The following is a 20,499-nucleotide window of genomic DNA, read 5'->3' on the forward strand; positions in this document are numbered from 1 at the left end:
ACAAAAGAAGTAAGAAAAAAGAACTCATATTCCCCAAAACACAGGATTTTCAATGTAAGCAACAATACCATGTGTCTCACTCACTTCACCAGAGCATTGAACAACAATCATATATACACTAGACTTACTGTGCAATCAGAGCAGCAGAATAAACAAGTATGAAACAACAAAGTTTGGACACAAGAATTAGAAAATAAAACCAAAAAGAAAACCTTAACAGATATTAGATGTTGAAGTGATAGAATACAAACACATAGCTATACAGTGCTTACTTTCACTTCGACTTTTTGGGGACTTCGCTTGAGGGGCAGAGATGTAGCAACGTTCTCCACTGATTTCTTTGAATCATCTTGTGCAAGTGCTTTTGCTGGATTTGATGCACGGATCATATCAAACAATCCATCCTCCTAGGAACAGATACTACATATAGAAAATAAAGCAAGCTCTAAGAAATAAAGAATCCACAATTCAAAGAAAAAGTTGTGTTCAGAGATGGCAAACCCAAGCTCTTTGGCTTAGTGATTTCACTCCCCCAATATCTTCATCGCATAAAAGATAATCTGCAAGCAGATGACGTTAAACACATGCCAACACAGCTATAATCCAAACAAATAAAGACTGAAGTATGGAAAGACCGTTTTCTTGCTGACTGATCCGTAACACGTCCCCCATGGCTTTAATCAAATCTTCAGCCTCTTCCCTTTCCAAACTGTAAGTAGATCAAAATAAATGCAGTCTCAAGCTGAAGGAAATTTTAAGCTAGACACAACACTAAGACTCAACCCAATAAATTAATTTAAATATTATCACGAAGAGCAGAGTTAATACAAACCCAAAAGCTTCCTGAAAATTTAAGAAAAGCATATGCCCCTAGAATTCCCTAACACTTACAAGATTAAGCACATGAAAAGCCACATAAAGATAAGACAACATACCTGTCAAGTGTTCCACTAATTACAAAGTCAACACCAGCTAAGCAGTCAGGAGCACCTTCAGGGACTTCCTGACACAGGAAAAAAATGTTAATATTGAGAGTAAAACATTATTCTAATTAATCAATGCAAAAACTCCAAGCAGCGTCCACCTTTTCTCCTTGTGTGGAGGATCTTTCCTTTCCCCGAAATTCATAATTCCACCTTGTCACCAACTCTGCCTCTTCCAATAGCTGGTGCCCCTGATGCTCTACCACCACGACCCCTTCCACTGGGCTTTAAGAGAGGCTCTGAATCTTTAACATTATCCTCATCACCATCATCAACACATACATTTTCTGTGCAACTCCCCTACCTGAACTAGACTTCAATTCTTTCTGGAGTGACACTAGAGCCCCTCTTCTCATTCGGCAAGACAAAGTCATCATCATTGTCATCAACTTCTGAATTTTCCTTGATTGTGGAGATTTAGGGGAATCATCAATATCATTTTGTGTTTTCCCTTAGCTGGAAGTTCGCTTTTTTTTCATCATCTAGCTTTTGTTTTCTCAGCGTAAAATACTTGCTAGTTTTTCTTCTACTGAACCTTCTTTGCCTCACGAAACTGATTATCCAATGAAAAATACATAGTAAATAAATATCAATGTAGTCAAATTTGACTCTATTGAAATAGTAAATCATTGACACATTCTACGATATTTAAATACGTTCCAACATCATAATTCTGAAACTGATTGGAAAAAAGCCTGACAGCCAATAACCTATTTAGCTCTAGTCGAGAGTTGAGTTGAGTTGTCACCACCTACACGATAAGAATGTTTTCAAGTGTAACAATTAACCCCTAAACCAGATGTCAAATCTATATTAAACCCTAACGCAACCAAAAACACAAACATACACATATATCACCATATATCGTATCCCATTTATATAAGAGAAAACACTCACGGGCTCTGAATTCTTGGCTCTGAATTGCTTGTGCAGAATTTGCAGAGATTGAGCCTTGCCATTGCCTTTGTCTTTGTCATGCGGTTAAGAAACCACTTCCTAATATCTGCGGCTGTAAATCAGATAAAGCCTAGTATGTCAAAACATAATATTTAGACGCAACGCCTTCTTTAATTCTCATTAATAAAGAAAAATAAAATACTTTAAATTCCTCAATTTTACCAAGCCGCCAAAAAAGAAAAGGCTAACAAATTTAAAATGCACATAAAACATGACTCTCTACTGGTTCCTGTATAAAAATAAATATGGCTACCTTAAACAAACTATAGAGTTTCTTTTATCTCTTTTCGGATAGGAAACAAGAAGTTTGATTGTCAGTGACTGTTTAGGTTTTTCAGTTTTGGAACATTGCCTTGTTATTTTCCAAGCAACAAATGCACAGCATCAATCAAATAGATTATACTGTATGAAAACCCTAACGCTAACCCTCAACCATCTTTATAGAAGGAATCTATAACATTTAAAAAAATAAATACTTTAAAACACGATTTCCTTTCTTAGACAATAGAATTCTGTTTGAATTTTCTCTAACTTTCCCAATAACCAAAAAAGAAATCGAGAAAAAAATAAAGAAAAATTTACAACAGGAAACATATAAACCCTACCATCTCTAAACTTCGCACGAAACCAAAGATGCATGACTAAAAGTTTTCGCTGATTTCGCCTAGAAAACACAATCTGGACAGCAATAAAAGCAGCTTGTAAGTAACAAAAATTCAAAATTTTCTAACAATGTGCACAAGATTATCACTTTAATTTAATATTATAAATTCACGGCCCAAAAATAAAAGATGAAGAAAAACAACTCCAGTACTGCGGGCTACGAGGAACGGGTAATGGGCTTTGCACAAATAGGTAATATTGTAAGGACCGGCGGTGGTAACGGGAGGCTGGTCGCAGTGAGTCACTGAGTTTGTTTTTCTGAACTTTCAGTTTTTTTTTTCTGGGCGCTGAGAGGACTCATTATACGCATTACTAATATACGGGGATTTTACATCTACCACCCATAAGGAAGTAATTTTGATACGGACCAAAAGGTACATTACACGACCGAATAACATTTTCCCACTCCATCTATCACGTTCATAATTTTCTACCCTGGTTTGAATATCATCTTCTTCTACCATGTTTACGCCCGTTTACTTGATTTGAGGTTGACTGGCTTTGACCAATAAATCACCTATATAATTATGTTGCCTAAATTAAGACCAAATAACATCTTGTCCCCAAACTATCATAAAAACAAATTTCCCCTTTGGTTAGTGGTTACAAAAACACACGTCAAACTCATTTTAAATTTAGCCGTTTAACTTTAACGAGATAAGATATTTCGTTATGTTACAACTATAAATAATTAACACCAAAATTCAAAACCCAAATCTCTCCTTAACTTTCATAAATACGGTGTGTTTGGTTAGGGCTGTAGATAATTTCGATAATCTTTTTTAATTCCGGATATTCCCTTATTTAGTTGCAAGTAAAAAATATTTCGATAATCTTTTAATATCAATAGTGATTAATGTGGTTATTAGGGAGTAATTAGATACCACCTCAGGGGGTGGTATTTAAAGATTACCGAGGTAATCTTAATTTATACCCATTTGCCCTTATTAAACACCATTCGAACACAATTGTCCTCAAATGTTCTACCAAATACAATCACCCAAACTTTGATATTGAGAATTTAGCTAAAACATCCCAGCCACAAAAAATTTAAACATTAATAAAATATCCTAGCCATCAGCAATAGTCGCCAAATTGACGCACAACTACAGGATGGCTGGCTATGCGCCGATCTGGCTGTTGCCGGCCAGATTGAAGGTCGAAAACGGTCAGATCGTCGTGGATCTGGCTAGAATAGACCTAACTGTTTCTGACCAGATCACGACGATCTAGCTATTTTCGACCTTCGATTTGGTTTGAAAACATCCAGATCAATGTGGATCTGGTCGTTTTCGAGTGATCTAGCTATTTTCAGCACTTGATCTGGCCGAAAACAACCAAAACAGTGCACGGTCAGCATGTATCCACCGTCGTGCACCGTTTTGTGACTGATGGTCGGTGGTTGGCAGTGATCTTGGGTGACTGGAGGTATTTTGTTAAAATTTAAACTTATTGTTAGGTGTTTTAGCTAAATTCTCAAATATAGAGGATAAAAAGAATTTATTTAAATAATATATTATTATTATAATGATATTAAAAGAAAGGGTGATTCAATAAAAGCTTCTGTCGATAATATTTTTTTTCCCAAGAATCTGAACCAAACATTTTAATTATTTATACCACACTAATCTAACCAAATATATCATATAACATTCTTTCGTAATCTTCAAGGTAATCTATTCGGTGATAATCTTACCTTTTCAGCAATAAAATATTTCCGAACCAGACGTACCCAAGGGGTTAACTAAACCCCACAAAACAATTGATAGACTTGAGACATACTTAAAAGGCCAAGGGTAAAACGTACCTTTCAAAAAAATAATTATGGAAAAAAATAAAAAATACAATGGTTCAATTACAAATTTAACCAAAACCGGTGATCTTCTTCCTTTTTCTCTATAATTCCGTAATCCCAGAACGATTTCTTTTTTATTTCCTCTAATATTTTCTCCATCAAATATCTTCAAATTCATCCTCTTATTATTTTTTTTTTCTGATTCCGTTATTCAAACCTGTAAATCTTTCCAGTATACTTGGATCCTAAACCATAAAAGCAACTTAATTTATGAAATTAATTAGGCAAATATAAATTGTGGTGTGGAACTGACTTGTGCTTGTCTTTAAATCTTAATGTTTTTTCTACAAATTATATATAGAAAATGATATTTTATACAGTTCCGAAATAAAAACTGAGACGAGCCATACTAAGGAGTAATATATAAGGTGAACATAAGACTTCCATTTTTTTTTTTTTAACCACCTATTGAAAATTTTTTTTTTTTCTGAATAATCCTATTTTGATTACATGATATCTTAGGTTGCATGTGTATTATGGTGCATATACAGGACATCCTAAAGAAAGCAAGACGTTAAAACGAAGAAAATGGGCACGCAATATAAAGAAAATAGGGATTGCAAAAATAATAAGACAAAATAAGGATTGCAAAAATAATAGAGACAGTTAGAACTCTAAATGGGGCGGTTTGGTTAGGGGTTATATAAGATTATTAGGGTTATGACATCTTATATACTTGATTACTATGTTTAGTTGCAAGTAATATAAGATTCTATTAATTTTTAATACCAATAGTAGTTACTATTAGTAATTGGAGGTAATCGATAACCTTCATTTTCTAAGTATTGTATATTACTGGTTATTTTTTTTTTGTTACAATTTTATCCCTTATTATAAAATTTTTGAACAATAATACCCTTATTTTAAACCAATTACATTAATCTAGCTTTACAATTTTACCCTTATTAATTAAGTTTTTGGACAAAATTACCCTTGAATTCAAAACAAATTGCAAACCACCACTACCACCCAACCACCACCACTATCGAAAGTCGTCAGAGGCTGGATATGACCCCTGATGGCCAAAAACAGCCATATCGAAGTAGATATGCTGGAAATGGCCAGATCTATTCTCGCCGTTTCCGCCAAAATCCATTGCCGTTAACGGCCATATCTCACAGATCTATTCTGGCTGGAATAGATCTAGCTGTTAACGTTCATATCTCTCCTAGATATGGTCATTAAAGGTCATGGATCTAGCCGGAAATGGAATAATAGATCTGGCCATTTTTGGCCGATCTACTTCGATATGGCCATTTTCGACCCTCATATGGCCAGAACAACCTTATCGGAGCCTCCTGACAATTCTCGGTGACTTTTGATGATTTTCAACGACTTTTGATGACTTCCGACAGTGAATGGCGGTGGCGGGTAATGGCTTAGAGTGGTGGGAGATTTTGTTTTAAATTGAAGCTTTATATAGCGGGGGTCTTTTAGCTAAATCTGAAATGTTGGGGGTTAAAAGAAATTATTTAAAATTAATAATAGATAATATCATATTAATATTTAAAAAGAGGGCAATTTAGTAATTTAAATAACATACTTACCAATTTATTCAACATAACCAAACACATTTCCTAAAAATTCTCAATAATCTCAAGGTAATCTAACTTTCCATTAATATAACATTACTAGTAATCCAACATTCCATGAACCAAGTGCCCCTAAGAGTGTATTTGGTTGGGGGTTAGTATATAAGAGGTAAATCTGGTTACCTTCATTTTCTTAGGTATTTTAAGATTATTTTGTAATATTATTTTGTTACAATTTTACCCTAACTATTAAAATATTGGACAATAATCCCTTATTTTAAAACAATTACAAAAATAATAATGGCTATTTTATTCTTATATAAAAAATTAGGACATAATACTCCTAGACTTTAAAAAAATTACTCAACACGTGTGTGGCTGTTCTGGGCACCATCGTCGACGATCAACTGCCACGAACGTAGACAGACCGGTCTGGTCTGGGCTGGCTACCGTGCATCGATCGCCATTATCGGTAAGATCTCTAGTCGAAAACTACCAAATCACTGTAGTATCTGGCTGGAAACAACCAAATCTACGCTTCTAATCTTCATTACAACTAGTTCTAGTCGTAGATCAACCATTTCCGATGCACAATCCAAGAAAATTGTTAAACTAGAGACTTGGTGTCTAACCTACTAAATAGATTAGCATAAATGTCCATCACGAATAACATGGTGAAGTCATTGTTTTATAGGAAACATAGTGAGGTCATTTTCATCTTACAATAGCACCATTGTGAATTTACCCAAAAAAAAAAAAAAAAAAAAAAAAAATTTGAAAAACTGTAGGATTTAACAAGATCTCCCAGCAAGATCTAAAATTCTCTTGAATTTTGGTAATAGGATTTCTAGACACAGCAGATAAGAACCTGAATAAGTAGAGGGACTAGGTCTGGATCACTCATGCTCAGGTCAATCCGCTCGTCCATTCTCAACCTTCCCCCATTAAAGCCAAACAGCCTACAACCACAGACATTATTAGTACAGCAATAGAATGAAATATTTAATGTCCATGGCTGATGGACCAGATATCATCCAGAGGTACACACAAACAAATATCTTTGCCTATGCCCTTTACGTTTTAATTTAGTTGCAAAAGAAAAAGTGATTGACATTAATCATCCACACCACAGAATTTAGAAGCATACAAAATATAATCAACAAAACATGCACTAGAATTGCACTTTGTATGATGAATCAGTGGCAAAAAGTCAAAGCATATAAAAGTACTTAAATAAACTAAATGATAAGTTAAGAGTACCGGGTAAAACTTCATAATTATAAAAGCAGAAACCCCAAAATTATGGTATCCATGATGAAACTAATAGAAATTAGGGACAAGATTATGATCAATGATATCACTATATAGTAATAAGAAGAGCAATATTTAACATGATTAAATAATGAGATTAAACACTATACACTCACAACAACTTTTAAGAAGATATAAGCAGGGAGTTGAGAGGAGATTGACAATAAAGTTCACTTAAATGAACAGCCTCAAACATTGTTACAAGCAAGCCATAGCAATAAAAATAAAAAAGGAAAAAAGAAAAGTATAGTGCTCATACTTATCAACAGCTGCAAATGGTGAAATATCTTCATCCTTGGCACTACTAAGAAGGCGCTGTCTTATGTCATCATACTTGATGTTTGACATGGAGAGACTCATATACTGCAGTTGGTTTATGGCCATGCGCATATCTCCATTCACTCTCTCTGCAAGTTCCTCGAGAGCAATCTGAAAGTCAAAAGTTAAATATGAATGATTGCATGATGAAAGAGCTTAATGAGTAGGAGTAATTGCATTGATTACAGGAATTTGTTGTAATTCTAAAAGCAAAAGCACATTGAACAAATAAGAGTAAAATTTAAAATTAAAATTGAAAAGAAAAAAGAAACAAAATGCCTACAATTATTTACTTGATTGGTTCTAACTCTCCTGACCCTTAAGCATAATCAACAGGTAACCACCCAAAGAAACAATAACCAAAACAAATAAATGACTGAGGTCAATGGATGCAATCTTGGACAAATTTCTGTAGGCTTTCTCTACTCTGCAGTAAATTGTTGACCAACTTCAAAATAACCACTAGCATTCTGTTTTCTTTTCAGATACCAACTCTTTGCATCTAGATGATAAAAGGCTAAAGTGCCATGAAAAGAGTGTAAAGTGTAAAATGAATACATTCCCATGGAGCATCACAAATCTAGTATAAATACAAATCCAAGTTTAAAAAGAAAAATGAGGTATCTTGCAAAAGATTTCCAAGATACCTCATTTTTCTTTACTTATCATAACTGCTAGGGATTTTGAGTTGATGTGTTCAACTTTTTTGTGGCTTCATGGGCTGTTCTTATCTTTCTATTTTTGGGTGTTCATATCGCTCAGGTTACTCAAGGTTTTTAAGATTTTTTGTAAGGATCGAGCACTCTTTGTATTGGACCCCTGATCCACCATTGTAACTTTTTCTTTCAGTTTTAAAATACTTGGTCCTTCCTAAGAAAAAAATAAATAAATAAAACAAAATCATTAACAGAGCATTTACCTCATTAACCTGAAGACCTTCAGCATTCGCAATTTGCATTAACCTCTTAGCCATCTACCATGCAACAAATTCCATGTTAGAAACCCTATATTAAGAACAGGTTGTCCAGCAATCAAAGTAAACAGTCTGAATCTAGAGCCACAAATGTTCAAATTTGATTTATCCAAACTCAAGCCTGGGATCCATGCACAAGTAGACATATACATAAAAACTTAACGTACAAACATGCTGTATAAACATAGGTTTGTATGCAAGGGAAAAGGAAGTATCTGTCTCTATCTCTGTTCAATGGGTTAGAAGAGATTCTAGAGGATGCATAAAGACAAATTTGTGTGTGTAAAGGAAAAACATCATTACACTGAACGGGCAACATGAGATTAGCTGGAAAAAAAATACTAAATGATATTTACAGAAAACAAAATAAATATGTTCAAGAAATGAACAAAATCTCCAGAAAGTAATCACTGGAAAGCTAAACCCATAAAATCTACTCCTTGAATCATCTACGCAACTGACCCCAATATGTTCTGTTGTCTTAATTATTTGTTAAAACCCAAATAAATGGCAATCATACACTGTTCTGGTCAGTGAATTACATCTCAATATCTAGTAATCACCCAAAAACATGATTTTCCTCTTCAAGAGTAAATATAAAAGCAAATAAACCTAGAACTTCCACTGATTCTTGAAAGTAAACACAAAAAAGGACCATCAGGCTTTTGTTTTGTACTAGTTCAAAACAGGTATCTCCAGACTAGGTAGAATTGAGGAGAGGTGTACTGTTCATCCTACATTTCTTTGAGGCAGACTAATCACAATGTTATCAGTGCTGAATATCTCAAAGGCTAAAATCTTCCAAACATTACAAAAAACAAAAAGCATGATGATAGCATACATGAAAGGCACACCTGAATTGTGAACTGGACAGTTTCACACATAGTACCAATAATACAACAGAGAGTAACAGAAACAAAGCATAAACAACCACTTAAAATAAAATAAAAGAAGAAAGGAATGAAACATTATGATAAAGACTAACCTGTTGTTTTGTAGGTTTCCGAAAACTGAGAAGCAAGCAATAGTTTACAAGACTTTTAAGTTTCTGACTGTAGCGGTCATTACATATGCAGATAATAGGAATTTTGGAGATCTTTATGCTAGCAATAAGATCAGCAACTCCACCTCTATCTCCAGCTGACATTCCATCAACCTCATCCATAATCAGCACAGCTTTTGGATGCTTGGAACTGCAAATTTCGATTGAAAATTAACTTGAGTGAGCAAAAGAAATTCCTTGTACGTTTATCTAACTATTGCAAGATACAGTAAGAATACAGAACAAACCGATCCATTTTAGAATTCAATGCCTCGTTGCTGACAAGTTCCTTGACAGAATTCGCATTGCTTCCACCAATTCCCTTTGAAATTTTGGAATCAGCCTTCCCACGGCTATCACTAGCATTAACCTTGAGATTATTGGGATACACAGACCAGAAAAACAGATAGTTAATAACACAAGTATTGAGTGATACAATATAGTAATAAGCTAATAACCGAGATGCTCTGGTAATAAAACTTTTTTTTTTTTTTTTCCAAATATAAGCCACCTCAATTGCCTGGAAACCCAGCATCTGAGTAACCAACTTTGCTGATGTTGTTTTTCCCATACCAGGTGCTCCACTTAAAAGCACGGCCTTTTTGGCACTAGGATCAATTTTCTTCTTTCCATTTTGCTTAGTTCCACTACCAAGAAATTGTTCATTCCAATGTGCCAACCAATTACGAAGCTGATTAACCTGAAAATTTTACAAAGAAAATCATTATCCCAATGCTTCTGCATATATTACAAGGAAATAATTCCAATGCTTCTCCATAATGTAATAAGTAATATAGATAAAATTGTAATAGCTAATGCAACTGCAGAAATTGGCCAATAACACATTTGTACCAGTGACTGATTCCCGACAATGTCATTCGGAACCTTTGGCCTATGCTTTTCTGTCCATGTCAACGAAGAATCCTGGATATTTTGCTTTTTCTTCTTTACAGGAGAAGCACATGAGATTGTACTTTCACAGGCTACCTTTGTTGCCGAAGAGTTGCCTATTCAATCAACCAAATTGTTTGTTTAAACTACTGAGGCAATCTCACACCAGAAACAATACAACTGATAACTAATTATGAACATCAAATCCATTTCAAAGCATCCTAAGCTCATGTTTTGAACTTAAACCAATCAGCAGAGAAGTTATACATTGTTCAAAGTCACCACATTTATTAATTGTTAAATAAAAGGTAGAAGCCAAGTCATAGCATGGGTCAGAGAAAAACATGATAGTACCATAACCACTCACCCCCTCCTATCAAATAAATTATCTGCAGTATTCCCTTTAAGGACTATACCTGCAAATATATCTGAATTTTTCCAGGTGAAGTCTAACATAACAACAAAAATTAAGAATTTTACTACTGAAATTACCCACCTAATAAAAACATATAAACTACAAAAGCTACATGTACTAAGAAGAATATCAACGGATTGTCATATACAAGACCACACTCTTCGAAGTAAAGTGAGAAACCGCATTAAGAAAATGCTATATTGGTGCTTAAACAACACCTTAACATACATTTCGAAATAAATCTTCAATTAACTGTCTATCATCATTTCGTGTCACTCATTTTCCAAAACAACTATGAAAAATGGAAAAAAAAAAAACATTTTCTTAAATAAACATCAAATGCCAATTTACTGCCCAACTAACAAAAGAAGTAAGAAAAAAGAACTCATATTCCCAAAAACACAGGATTTTTCAATGTAAGCAACAATACCATGTGTCTCACTCACCTCACCAGAGCATTGAACAACAATCAGATGATACATAACACTAGACTTACCGTGCAATTCAGAGCAGCAGAATAAACAAGTATGAAACAACAAAGTTTGGACACAAGAATTAGAAAATAAAACCAAAAAGAAAACCTTAACAGATATTAGATGTTGAAGTGATAGAATACAAACACATAGCTATACAGTGCTTACTTTTCACTTCGACTTTTTGGGGACTTCGCTTGAGGGGCAGAGATGTAGCAACGTTCTCCACTGATTTCTTTGAATCATCTTGTGCAAGTGCTTTTGCTGGATTTGATGCATGGATCATATCAAACAATCCATCCTCCGTAAGGAAAGCAGTACTACATATAGAAAATAAAGCAAGACATCTAAGAAATAAAGAAATCCACAATTCAAAAGAAAAAGTTGTGTTCAGAGATGGCAAACCCAAGCTCTTTGGCTTTAGTTGATTTCACTCCCCCAATATCTTCATCGCATAAAAGATAATTCTGCAAGCAGAAGATGTTAAACACATGCCAACACAGCTATAAATCCAAACAAATGAAGACTGAAGTATGGAAAGACCGTTTTCTTGCTGACTGATCCAGTAACACGTCCCCCATGGCGTTTAATCAAATCTTCAGCCTCTTCCCTTTCCAAACTGTAAGTAGATCAAAATTAAATGCAGTCTCCAGCTGAAGGAAATTTTAAGCTAGACACAACACTAAGACTCAACCCAATAAAATAATTTAAATATTATCACAAAGAGCAGAGTTAATACAAACCCAAAAGCTTCCTGAAAAATTATTAAGAAAAGCATATGCCCCTAGAATTCCCTATACACTTACAAGATTAAGCACATGAAAAGCCACATAAAGATAAGACAACATACCTGTCAAGTGTTCCACTAATTACAAAAGTCAAACCAGCTAAGCAGTCAGGAGCACCTTCAGGGACTTCCTGACACAGGAAAAAAAATGTTAATATTGAGAGTAAAACAATTATTCTAATTAATCAATGCAAAAACTCCAAGCAGCGTCCACCTTTTCTCCTTTGTGTGGAGGATCTTTCCTTTCCCCGAAATTCATAATTCCACCTTGTCCACCAACTCTGCCTCTTCCAATAGCTGGTGACCCTGATGCTCTACCACCACGACCCCTTCCACTGGGCTTAACAGGAGGCTCTAAATCTTTAACATTATCCTCATCACCATCATCAACACATACAGATTTCTGTGCAACTCCCCTACCTGAACTAGACTTCAATTTCTTTCTGGGAGTGACACTAGAGCCCCTCTTCTCATTCGGCAAGACAAAGTCATCATCATTGTCATCAACTTTCTGAATTTTCCTTGATCGTGGAGATTTACGGGAATCATCAATATCATTTTGTGTTTTCCTCTTAGCTGGAAGTTCCGCTTTTCCTTTTTCATCATCTAGCTTTTGTTTCTCAGCAGTAAAATACTTGCTAGTTTTTCTTCTACCTGAACCTTCTTTGCCTCCACGAAACTGGATTAATCCAATGAAAAATATATAGTAAATAAATATCAACGTAGTCAAATTTGACTCTATTGAAATAGTAAATCATTGACACATTCTATGATATTTAAATACGTATTCAAATCCTCAGTTTCTGTTCCTTAATAGCAAAACTTTATTCAACAAGACTAAAATTCCATGGAGTTTTCAACAATACTCCATTTTCTTTATACTCTTCTAGGTTGAAATCAAAAGATTTAAAAAAATTGAAAATTAACATTTAGATGTCTCCCTTTTTCCATTTGCATTCATTGTTTTATATTCCAACATCATAATTCTGAAACTGATTGGAAAAAAGCCTGACAGCCAAATAACCTATTTAGCTCTAGTCGAGAGTTGAGTTGAGTTTGTCACCTACAACGATAAGAATGTTTTCAAGTGTAACAATTAACACCCTAAAACCAGATGTCAAATCTATATTAAACCCTAAAGCAACCAAAAACACAAACATACACATATATCACACATATATCTGTATCCCATTTATATAAGAGAAAACACTCACGGGCTCTGAATTCATTGGCTCTGAATTGCTTGGTGCAGAATTTGCAGAGATTGAGCCATTGCCATTGCCTTTGTCTTTGTCATGTGGTTTAAGAAACCACTTCCTAATATCTTGCGGCTGTAAATCAGATAAAGCCTAGTATGTCAAACATAATATTTTAGACGCAACGCCTTCTTTTAATTCTCATTAATAAAGAAAAATAAAATACTTTAAATTCCTCTAATTTTACCAAGCCGCAAAAAAAGAAAAGGCTAACAAATTTAAAATGCACATAAAACACTGACTCTCTACTTGGTTCCTGTAAATAAAAATAAATATGGCTACCTTAAACAAAACTATAGAGTTTCTTTTATCTCTTTTTTCGGATAGGAAACAAGAAGTTTGATTGTCAGTGACTGTTTAGGGTTTTTCAGTTTTGGAACATTTGCCTTGTTATTTTCCAAAGCAACAAATGCAACAGCATCAATCAAATAAGATTATACTGTATGAAAACCCTAACGCTAACCCTCAACCATCTTTATAGAAGGAATCTATAACATTTAAAAAAATAAAAACTTTAAAAACACGATTTCCTTTCTTAGACAATAGAATTCTGTTTGAATTTTCTCTAACTTTCCCAATAACCAAAAAAGAAATCGAGAAAAAAATAAAGAAAAATTTACAACAGGAAACATATAAACCCTTACCATCTCTAAACTTCGCACGAAACCAAAGATGCAATGACTAAAAGTTTTCGCTGATTTCGCCTCGAAAACACAATCTGGACAGCAATAAAAGCAGCTTGTAAGTAACAAAAATTCAAAATTTCTAACAATGTGCACAAGATTATCACTTTAATTTAATATTATATAATTCACGGCCCAAAAAAAAAATAAATAAATAAGATGGAAGAAAAACAACTTCCAGTACTGCGGGCTACGACGAACGGGTAATGGGCTTTGCACAAATAGGTAATAGATTAAGGACCGGCGGTGGTAACGGGAGGCTGGTCGCAGTGAGTCACTGAGTTTTGTTTTCTGAACTTTCAGTTTTTTTTTTTTTCTGGGCGCTGAGAGGACTTATTATACGCATTACTAATATAGGGGATTTTACATCTACACCCATAAGGCATAATTTTGATACGGACCAAAAGGTACATTACACGACCGAATAACATTTTCCCACTCCATCTATCACGTTCATAATTTTCTACCCCTGGTTTGAATATCATCATTCTACCATGTTTAGACTCCGTTTACTTGAATTTGAGGTTGACTGGCTTTGACCAATAAAATACACCTATGTTGCCTAAATTAAGACCAAATAACATCTTGTCCCCAAACTATCATAAAAACACAATTTTCCCCTTTGGTTAGTGGTTACAAAAACACACAACGTCAAACTCATTTTAAAATTTAGCCGTTTAACTTTAACGAGATAAGGATATTTTCGTTATGTTACAACTATTAAATAATTAACAACCAAAATTCAAAACCCAAATCTCTCCTTAACTTTCATAAATACGGTGTGTTTGGTTAGGGCTCTAGTAAGATAATTTCGATAATCTATTTTTAATTCCGGATATTCCCTTATTTAGTTGTCAAGTAATAAAATATTTCGATAATCTTTTAATATCAATAGTGATTAATGTTGGTTAATTAGGGAGTAATTAGATTACCACCTCAGGGGGTGGTATTTAAAGATTACCGAGGTAATCTTAATTTTATACCCATTTTGCCCTTAATTAAACACCATTCTGAACACAATTGTCCTCAAATGTCTACCAAATAACAATCACCCAAACTTTGATATTTGAGAATTTAGCTAAAACATCCCAGCCACAAAAAATTTAAACATTAATAAAATATCCCTAGCCATCAGCAATAGTCGCCAAATTGACGCACAACTAACAGGATCTGGCTGGCTATGCGCCGATCTGGCTGTTGCCGGCCAGATTGAAGGTCGAAAACGGTCAGATCGTCGTGGATCTGGCTAGAATAGACCTAACTGTTTCTGACCAGATCCACGACGATCTAGCTATTTTCGACCTTCGATTTGGTTGAAAACATCCAGATCAATGTGGATCTGGTCGTTTTCGGAGTGATCTAGCTATTTTCAGCCTTTGATCTGGCCGAAAACAACCAAAACAGTGCACGGTCAGCATGATCTCACCGGTCGTGCACCGTTTTGGTGACTGATGTCGGTGGTTGGCAGTGATCTTGGGTGACTGGAGGTATTTTGTTAAAATTTAAACTTTATTGTTAGGGTGTTTTAGCTAAATTCTCAAATATAGAGGGATAAAAAGAATTTATTTAAATAATAATATTATTATTATAATGATATTAAAAAGAAAGGGTGATTCAATAAAAGCTTCTGTCGATAATATTTTATTTTTCCCAAGAATCTGAACCAAACATTTTAATTATTTATACCCACTAATCTAACCAAATATATTCATATAACATTCTTTCGTAATCTTCAAGGTAATCTATCTCGGTGATAATCTTACCTTTTCAGCAATAAAATATTTCCCGAACCAGACGTACCCAAGGGGTTAACCTAAACCCCACAAAACAATTGATAGACTTGAGACATACTTAAAAGGCCAAGGGTAAAACGTACCTTTCAAAAAAATAATTATGGAAAAAAATAAAAAATACAATGGTTCAATTACAAAATTTAACCAAAACCGGTGATCTTCTCTTCCCTTTTTCTCTATAATTCCGTAATCCCAAGAACGATTTCTTATTTTCCTCCTAATATTTTCTCCATCAAATATCTTCAAATTCATCCTCTTATTATTTTTTTTTTCTGATTCCGTTATTCAAACCTGGTAAAATCTTTCCAGTATACTTGGATCCTAAACCATAAAAGCAACTCTAATTTATGAAATTAATTAGGCAAATATAAATTGTTGATGTATGAACTGACTTGTGCTTGTCTTTAAATCTTAATGTTTTTCTAATCCAAATTATATATAGAAAATGATATTTTATACAGTTCCGAAATAAAAACTTGAGACGAGCCATACTAAGGAGTAATATATAAGGTGAACATAAGACTTCCATTTTTTTTTTTTTAACCACCTATTGAAAATTTTTTTTTTTTCTGAATAATCCTATTTTGATTACATGATATCTTAGGTTGCATGTGTAATTATGGTGCATATACAGGACATCCTAAAGAAAGCAAGACGTTAAAACGAAGAAAATGGGCACGCAATATAAAGAAAATAGGGATTGCAAAAATAATAGAGACAAAATAAGGATTGCAAAAATAATAGAGACAGATTAGAACTCTAAATGGGGCGTTTGGTTAGGGGTTATATAAGATTATTAGGGTTATGACATCTTATATTACTTGATTACTATGTTTAGTTGTCAAGTAATATAAGATTCTATTAATTTTTAATACCAATAGTAGTTACTATTAGTAATATTGGAGGTAATCTGATAACCTTCATTTTCTTAAGTATTGTAATATTACTTGGTTATTTTATTTTTGTTACAATTTTATCCCTTATTAATAAAATTTTTGAACAATAATACCCTTATTTTAAAACCAATTTACATTAATCTAGCTTTTACAATTTTACCCTTATTTAATTAAGTTTTTGGACAAAATTACCCTTGAATTCAAAACAAATTGCAAACCACCACTACCACCCAACCACCACCACTATCGAAAGTCGTCAGGAGGCTTGGATATGACCCCTGATGGCCAAAAACAGCCATATCGAAGTAGATATAGCTGGAAATGGCCAGATCTATTCTCGCCGTTTCCGGCCAAATCCATTGCCGTTAACGGCCATATCTCACAGATCTATTCTGGCTGGAATAGATCTAGCTGTTAACGTTCATATCTCTCCTAGATATGGTCATTAAAGGTCATGGATCTAGCCGGAAATGGATATAATAGATCTGGCCATTTTTGGCCAGATCTACTTCGATATGGCCATTTTCGACCATCAATATGGCCAGAAACAACCTTATCGGAGCCTCCTGACAATTCTCGGTGACTTTTGATGATTTTCAACGACTTTTGATGACTTCCGACAGTGAATGGCGGTGGCGGGTAATGGCTTAGAGTGGTGGGGAGATTTTGTTTTAAATTGAAGCTTTATATAAGCGGGGGTCTTTTAGCTAAATCTGAAATGTTGGGGGTTAAAAGAAATTATTTAAAAATTAATAATAAAGATAATATCATATTAATATTTAAAAAGAGGGCAATTTAGTAATTTAAATAACATACTTACCAATTTATTCCAATTAACCAAACACATTTTCCTAAAAATTCTCAATAATCTTCAAGGTAATCTAACTTTCCATTAATATAACATTACTAGTAATCCAACATTCCATGAACCAAGTGCACCCTAAGAGTGTATTTGGTTGGGGGTTAGTAATATAAGAGGTAAATCTGGTTACCTTCATTTTCTTAGGTATTTTAAGATTATTTTGTAATATTATTTTTGTTACAATTTTACCCCTAACTATTAAAATATTTGGACAATAATACCCTTATTTTTAAAACAATTTACAAAAATAATAATGGACTATTTTATTCTTATATAAAAAAAATTAGGACATAAATACTCCTAGACTTTAAAAAAATTACTCAACGGTGGTGGCTGGATCTGGGCACCATCGTCGACGATCAACTGCCGAACGATGACGCGAGACCGGTCTGGGTCTGGCTGACCGTGCATCGATCTGGCCATTATCGGTAAGATCTCTAGTCGAAAACTACCAAATCACTGTAGATCTGGCTGGAAACAACCAAATCTACGGCTTCTAATCTTCATTAACAACTAGTTCTAGTCGTAGATCTAACCATTTCCGATGCACAGCCGACCAGTCATGCGCCGTTTCGGTCACTTTCGTCGCCGCCAATAGTGGTGACAGGCGGTTGGCAGTGGCTTGGGGTGGCTGGGGGTGTTTTTATTCAATTTTAAACTTTTTTTGTTGTGGGGTGTTTTAGCAATATCTCAAACATAGGGCGTTAAAAGAATTATTCAAAAAATAATATTATATTAATATTTAAAAAGGAAAGCAATTTAATAAATTATATAACATACTTACAAATTTATTCTTCTCAACCAAACATATTAATATAACATACCCACCAATTTATTCCAACCAATCAAACACATTTCCCTAAATATTCCCGATAATCTTCAAATTAATCTATATTTCCATTAATATAACATTCTCAGTAATACAACATTCTTTGAACAAAACACACCTTAAAGGTATTTGCACTATTATTTTCTCCTATCATTCAAAAAATCTTAAACCCAAACCAACAAATTCTTTCAATTTGTTCCGTATTCAAAATCTCAATACCAACAAACAACCATTACTCAGAATAACACTGCAAATCCATTAAAAGAATTAAAAATTAAAAAGAAGAGGAAGAAAAGAAATTAAATTTAAAAAAAAAAAAAAAGTAAAATCTCTCACAGGAGGGCTACTTGCTTGTCTGAGGCAGCAGCGATAGTAAGGTAAACTGTATCTGTATGAGTGGGGAGGGGATGAGGTGGAGAATTCACGGCAGGGAGGGAAGGGAAGCAGGGGATGTGGAAAAAGTTCAGGTGGGGTGATGGGTTAATTTTCTTTTGTTTTTGTTTTTTTTTTAATGTTTATTTTATACTTACTTTTAAATAATTAAGGATAAAATAGACTTTACATACTCAAAAACATTTTATCTTTGATTTTGTGGGTTCAACCTAACAATCTTCGTTGATGCTTGATTTTGACACCAGCGACCTCACACGTGCAAAGTGCTAAACAACTCTTAGAAATTACACGTGAGTAATTTGAGATTTAAGTTAAGGTCACAATAGCATGCAAAGACTTAATAGTAAATGAGACAGTGAGAATTTTATAATGGTTCGGATGCTTAAAGTGATTCCTACATCCACTGTTTTCTTTTATATGAATGTTCCTGGTTATTAGCCAAGTTACAAGAGGTCACGAACTGCGAATAGAATAACAAAAGCTTGGTATTTAGAGAGAATATTAAGTCAGTCTCTTTCCCGTTGGTTATCTTTGCTATTTGTTTTTATGAAAGTTAGAGATCCCGATTTTGTGAGGGGGAGTCCCCTATTTATAGCCATCGAGTTCAAGGTAATGATTACGAGTCTACAAGTAGGTAGGTGCAGGTGTCGTGCAAGTCCTTCCTTGCGTCCTATTGGGTGATGACTTAGGAAATATCTTTAAATTATATGGGGCTTGGAAAGGTGTGTAGACCTCATCTATTAACAGACAAAACTTGAGCTTGCTGAGTTGTGACAAAGGTATTCTCTCTGTCTTAGGGCAACGTGGCAAATTTTGGATGGCGCAAAGCCTTCCTAAGCTGTGAATGGTGCTCGCTGATGTAAGCTTATGTTAGCCCTTATTTTTTAGGTATAATAGAAGCTTCCCAGTTCTTAAGATTCAAGGAGTTGGATTTTGAGAACTTCATGATTATGCCGTGACTTGACTTGTCTTAAAAAATGCTTGCTCGAGCACTGAGTGTAATCACATCGTTGCAGATGACCTGAAGTTGACTGCTTATTGATTTAACTTCTAAAGTGCTGTCTTGATTTGACTTGAGAACTGAGTGTAGATCGTGAGCTCTATCTTGAGAGTAACACAAGTGACTTGACGTGATTGTTTACTAAGATCTATCGACCTGAGCTTAATTTTGTCTTGAGTCATTGGGATGTGTTTTGAACTCTAATTGTCATTCACGACTTGAAAACACTTAGAATATTTCATGGTTGAAAATCTTGAATCATCTTGTTTGGTGTTTGTGTCCAGCATGTTGAATAAATGTCTTTTTTGAACGACCTCTTCAGATGTTATTTGTTGCACTTGACAGTTGGCTTGCTCAATAAAGTAATCTTTATCTGACAGACATGTCTTTGTGCGCAATGAGTGTCAGCCATGAGCATTAAATACAAGCCATGCTGAAACGACATTCCCTTTTGGTGCATTAAATGCAGATGAAGACGCATTTAATGTAGAGGAAATAATCACGTCGGCGATTGGCATTCTCAATAAAGAGAGGCGCCAGTTGATTTCTACAAGGTGTGGGAATTATTCTTCCCATAGATTGATGAC

The 20,499-nt window shown here is 34.3% G+C and overlaps 1 protein-coding gene across 1 annotated transcript; it reads right to left on the reverse strand.

Annotated features, from left to right (window-relative positions):
• Positions 1 to 257: 257 nt before the first annotated feature.
• LOC116122445 (replication factor C subunit 1-like) lies at positions 258 to 14,370 on the reverse strand. Its single transcript, XM_031408293.1, has 19 exons — positions 14,315 to 14,370; positions 14,101 to 14,174; positions 13,415 to 13,531; positions 12,415 to 12,879; positions 12,264 to 12,331; positions 11,957 to 12,032; positions 11,819 to 11,880; positions 11,582 to 11,733; positions 10,487 to 10,641; positions 10,146 to 10,334; positions 9,883 to 10,004; positions 9,578 to 9,785; positions 8,539 to 8,592; positions 7,561 to 7,730; positions 6,859 to 6,949; positions 936 to 1,003; positions 651 to 709; positions 502 to 560; positions 258 to 407 (listed from the first exon to the last, which is right to left on the reverse strand). Exons 2-19 carry the CDS (start codon positions 14,101 to 14,103, stop codon positions 258 to 260), a joined length of 2,268 nt encoding a protein of 755 aa, XP_031264153.1. The 5' UTR covers positions 14,104 to 14,174; positions 14,315 to 14,370.
• Positions 14,371 to 20,499: the final 6,129 nt, after the last annotated feature.

Source organism: Pistacia vera, unplaced genomic scaffold (genome assembly GCF_008641045.1).
Source record: "Pistacia vera cultivar Batoury unplaced genomic scaffold, PisVer_v2 Contig1022, whole genome shotgun sequence".
Classification (NCBI taxonomy): domain Eukaryota; kingdom Viridiplantae; phylum Streptophyta; class Magnoliopsida; order Sapindales; family Anacardiaceae; genus Pistacia; species Pistacia vera.